The 4,883-nt window shown below is 32.4% G+C and overlaps 1 protein-coding gene across 1 annotated transcript; it reads left to right on the top strand.

Moving 5' to 3' along the window:
- The first annotated feature begins 1,068 nt into the window (after positions 1–1,068).
- On the top strand, positions 1,069–3,812 carry LOC123542443 (galactoside alpha-(1,2)-fucosyltransferase 2-like). Its single transcript, XM_053531722.1, has one exon. It carries the CDS (start codon positions 1,478–1,480, stop codon positions 2,729–2,731), a length of 1,254 nt encoding a protein of 417 aa, XP_053387697.1. The 5' UTR covers positions 1,069–1,477; the 3' UTR covers positions 2,732–3,812.
- The last annotated feature ends 1,071 nt before the right edge of the window (positions 3,813–4,883 follow it).

The raw sequence follows: 4,883 nt of genomic DNA, 5'->3' as shown, positions 1-4,883 counted from the left end.
AACGGATGGGTTTTGTGAAAGCTGAAAGAAATCACCATATATTTTTCATATGCATGCAACGTACTTATAACATTTGCTCTGTAAATATTAAATTTTACTCAAATTGATACCGTCACCCTTTCCTAACCCATGAACCGAATCGGCGGTGAAACCCCTCAAATTCTAGGTCACAATATTACTTTCAATGATATATCTTAAATTAAGTAAGAGCTAATACAACAAAAATGTATCAGAAGCTTTTTTTTTTCAGAGACCACCGACCTTCCACAACCAGGTGGATGGCTTCTTCACATGAAGAATTCAACGGCCCGATTGATGTCCCATATCAGTGAAGGGCAAGTGATTCAAAGCCCACGACTTAACCCATTCGGTCAGGAAGGCCACTCATATCTATTGTCAAAGGTTTTATTGTGTCAGAGGAAAATTGTTAAATACACATTTTTGGCGGAGACACTTTCGAAGATAATTTATTTGCATTTATCACATGTTTGACGTTGCGGAAGTGTAATAAAGCCAATACATAAAACTGATAATACACTACACGAGAGTAATAAAGCTTCGAGGTCGACGTTGTTTACAATATGTTTCGACAGGAAAAGCTAACACGAAATAAAAGGAATATTATGTTTGTGATTTTCCACATTGACTTTAATAAACACGCACAGCCTCGCATTTTATTATTTTAACCAACTCGTTTGATAAATTCAATATGAAAAGACACTCATGTAATATCCTCTATTTATATTTTTCTTTTAAATTCCCACAGCTTTGTCGAACTAAAACCATAAAAGATGGAGAAATCACCCAGATCGTTTAAAATTACATTAGGTATAATAAAGAACAATTCATTGTTCATGTTCAACAGAAAACTAAAATATCAGTTGTAGATATAATGTTACTTTCATTGTCACAATATGTCCATGTTTAGTGTTAACTAATATGACTTTTTGTTAGATTTAGATCTAAAACATAATGCGTATAACATGGCAAAAGCCGAATAAAGTGTAACAAGATCTCAGTGACAGCATCCATTTTATAAATATTAACGAATTTACGTCAGTTCGTTTACAAGACACGCAAAGAATTTAATTACACGAAAACACTAAAAGTCAGTATTTTAGTGAGAATGGATCATTTCTAATAAACTTGCTTGTTATAATATTTACAAGGAGTAGGATCTTATAATGAAGATAGTGGACTCTTAATAGCAATCGGCACTTTTCGTGCGATTTCGTACTTATTTCGGCATTCTCCTATCATATATTTAGCTCACGGGAGTAATGATATCTTTCGCAACCAGAGAACTGTAAAAACATGTTTCTATCTAATTGGTTTACCTAATAATTCTGGATCCCATTGCTTTAGAATTATGTTGCCGAAAATCCATACGGATACGCACAACAATTGCCGATTGTCATGACGGATCAATTACCTTATTGCATTGTTTGTTTTCAGTAGTGTTTATTAAGTCGGCGAAATGAACATAAATGATGAATATTGTAAAAGGAACTTAGCAACTCATAAAGGGATAATGTTCTCTGTATTAGTTACAACGATTTATAATAGGAAATCGCAAGTGTTTGTTTTGTTTTGTTTGTGCTATGGTCTTTATATCAGCTACTGTCTCGGCCATTGCAAGTTGTTTGTCTTCTTAAAACCTCGTTTTGGATCTGACTACAATATGACCGTCACGAAGCACAATGTTTCAGCGATTAACATGTCGATCAAATACTCACTGAAAAAATCTTTTAATGATAATTTGAAGAAAAAAGGAATAAATCAGAAACGCTGTTTTACATTGTCAAGGAACGTTCATAACTTAGCGGATTTGTACAAACTGAATGAAGAAAGAGTAAAATTAGTCACCAGAAGTAGGCAGAGGAATACTGGAAATAACGAAGAGAGCATTCGACGACTTGGATCTAAAGCTTGCAAGCGTTTTGTAGGACTCGTACCTGCCCAAGGAAGAACCGGAAATATGATGTTTCAAGTGGCATCTATTATTGGAATTGCCTATATGTATGACGTAATACCAATTATCCCTGAGGAATTGCCCCTGAATAAGTATTTTGATTTACCAAATACAATAAAAAGGAACAATAACGTATTGGAGAACGTTGAAAGACTTGTTTGTTACCCGGCTGCAAGGTATCGCAACCTTACTAAGGCTTTTAATTCTAAATCAAATATCACTGTACATGGCTATTTACAATCTTGGAAATATTTTGAACACGCAAGGGACATAATCAGGAGTGTGTTTAAATTTAAAACTAAACATTTACTCAAAGCCAGGCAATATTTATCCAGCATATATATGACTGATTATCAACAGGTGTGCATTCACGTACGTCGTGGAGACACTGCGAACAAAGTAATGATTAAATTCGGATATGCTGTCGCCGGCGTTGACTTTATTGAGAAAGCTAGAAAATGTTATATCGAAAGATTTTCAAAAGTTCAATTTATCATAGTAAGTGACGATAAAGATTGGTGTAGGAAAAATCTAAAGGATGTATACATAAGTCCTTTTACGAACGAAGCAGACGACATGGCTTTGATGACGTTGTGTGATCACGTGACTATCACGGTGGGAACATTCGGGTGGTGGGGTGCGTGGCTTTCTAATAGTACAACCGTATATTTTGACGGCTTCCCTACACCACATAGTGGACTAGCTTCTACAATGAACAGAGACGACTATTACCCTCCTAACTGGATTGGTATTTCCTAGGAGAAATATCAAACTTTCGCAATGATCCGAATCTAAATGTTTACCTTGAAACGACAACTCAGCGGGATATGGGAAGTGGGGAGGGTGCGTGGCTTATCAATTTTTGTGAAACACTGCATACATTTTACGAGGCTTCTCATTCTTTGACAAACTTTGTATGGATATTTCGAACAACCAACGGTCAGTTATTTCATTCAAGAGAAGAATCGCATTTTCAAAGAAGATTTTTTTTGTAGTTGTATAACCTGGCTTGAATACACTAGGAAAAAATACATGTACAAATTTACGAGCTTAAGATATATTTATATACATTTAAAGCACTTACCAGTAACATCAGAAAACAATTGAGTTTGTAGCAATATTTTTTCGTAAAATGTGACCTTCCTATATAATGTACTACACAAGGACTTTTTATTACATTCATACCCAGAAATCTAAGCCAATTTGCTGGCTTATTGGCGAAATTGTCTCTCCTGAAAACAGCTTATCGAGTGTATCGATTAGTCATTATCGGTCAATTTACGCCTATTGAAATATAAAGGGAGAAAAACTTTAACACTTTAAATGACATCAAAAGCATTATCTGACACCATTTATTAAGTTATTGAAGTAATCTGCAATATTTGCACTTTCTTTCAATGTAATTTTTAATAAAATGAAATATGATCTTCTTGCTTCCCTATGCGTTTGAAATAAGTAACTAATTTTGATCCCGAGTCCCATTGATTTCTGTAGGAAATGACAGGTTTTAAGCTTTACATGGTCTTTTAAAATGATATATTCTTATATTTATAATCATCTCACAACATTTATTAAGTTATTGAAGTAAACTAGAAAAGTTAATCTTTCTTTCAATGAGGTTATTTTGATGTCTTCTTGCTTCTCTAAACGTTTGAATATCACTGATTTTACTAATTTGGAAAATTTTACCCGTCACCGTACACATGAACTGATGACACCGGATAGACTGGTACACGTCTTTGAATTAGATAGACATGTGTGTCAATCTAATTCCGTGTTTAATGTCATTACTTTGTCAGATTAAATAAAAATATAGTTATTTTAAATTACATGTTTAAATGAACAAATGCCATTTCTTATTCATTTTAAACCATTTTCACTACTATGAATTATATTGAATATGATAAAACGTAACATAAACATAAAGTTGATGACTATACAAGAAGTTATAAATATATATATTTTCACATCTTTGCATATAGAAACGTAGATCTACTTTCCTAGTGTAAGTGATAAATGTCTGTAATTATGACACATGAAGTACATATTTGCATTGAAAACATAATTTCAGTTTGTACTTTTTTACATAATTCCTTAGAAGTATGGACAATATGAAAACATATATTAGTCTGCAGTTTATTTAATCACAGATAATTAACTAAAATTCATTTAATTCAAGTCTTCATTCAAAGGAGAGCTTCATTTCATTGTTTTATTCTACGATTGTTCCAAATATTATCTGGAAATAAATGCTATATTTCTTAAGAAGGCTTTAAAACTTAATTACTGGCAAATTATATGTTGCGGAAATACAATGAGAATTTGCTGTTATACTACTTTTTATGATGAAAATCGAAAAGCGATTGTAACGTTTTACTCAATTTTGAAGCTATAACTCACTTATTCGGCTATAGCGCTATTGGTTTCGACGAAATATTTTAGAAATAAATCTCATCTTCTGGTATTAACAAACTTCAATTTGAGAGAGAGATTATTTTTGCCGAATCTGGAGGTCAGTGCCTTTAAATACATATCTAAAAAATACGCAGAGAGATGGGAATAACATGCTTCCAGACAACTTTTAAACAAATACCAGATTTCTATTCAAAATCACCAATTTGAAGAAATAACAATGCTATGTATATCAGATAATAACATGTACGTCGATCTAATTCGGTCTTTGTCAAATTAAATTAAAATTGTTATTTTAGATTACATGTTTGAATAAAAATATTTAAATTTTAAAAATTACTTTTAATTCATTACCTTTTAATTGATGATTCACATATATTTTGCCCTGAAAAGATATAATCAAAAGATTAAATACATATTTAAAATTTACGCTGAGTAATGGGAATATCCTTCCCGGTTCTCAATTTTGAAACAAAAACCCGATTATCATTGAAAATCA

This window comes from Mercenaria mercenaria, chromosome 19 (genome assembly GCF_021730395.1).
Source record: "Mercenaria mercenaria strain notata chromosome 19, MADL_Memer_1, whole genome shotgun sequence".
Taxonomy (NCBI): domain Eukaryota; kingdom Metazoa; phylum Mollusca; class Bivalvia; order Venerida; family Veneridae; genus Mercenaria; species Mercenaria mercenaria.
Note: the sequence above shows the minus strand (reverse complement) of the source record. Positions and strands in the feature narration are given on the sequence as shown.

Coding starts and splice junctions, on each gene's coding strand:
- LOC123542443 (XM_053531722.1), top strand. CDS start 1,478: ATGAACATAAATGATGAATATTGTAAAAGGAACTTAGCAACTCATAAA.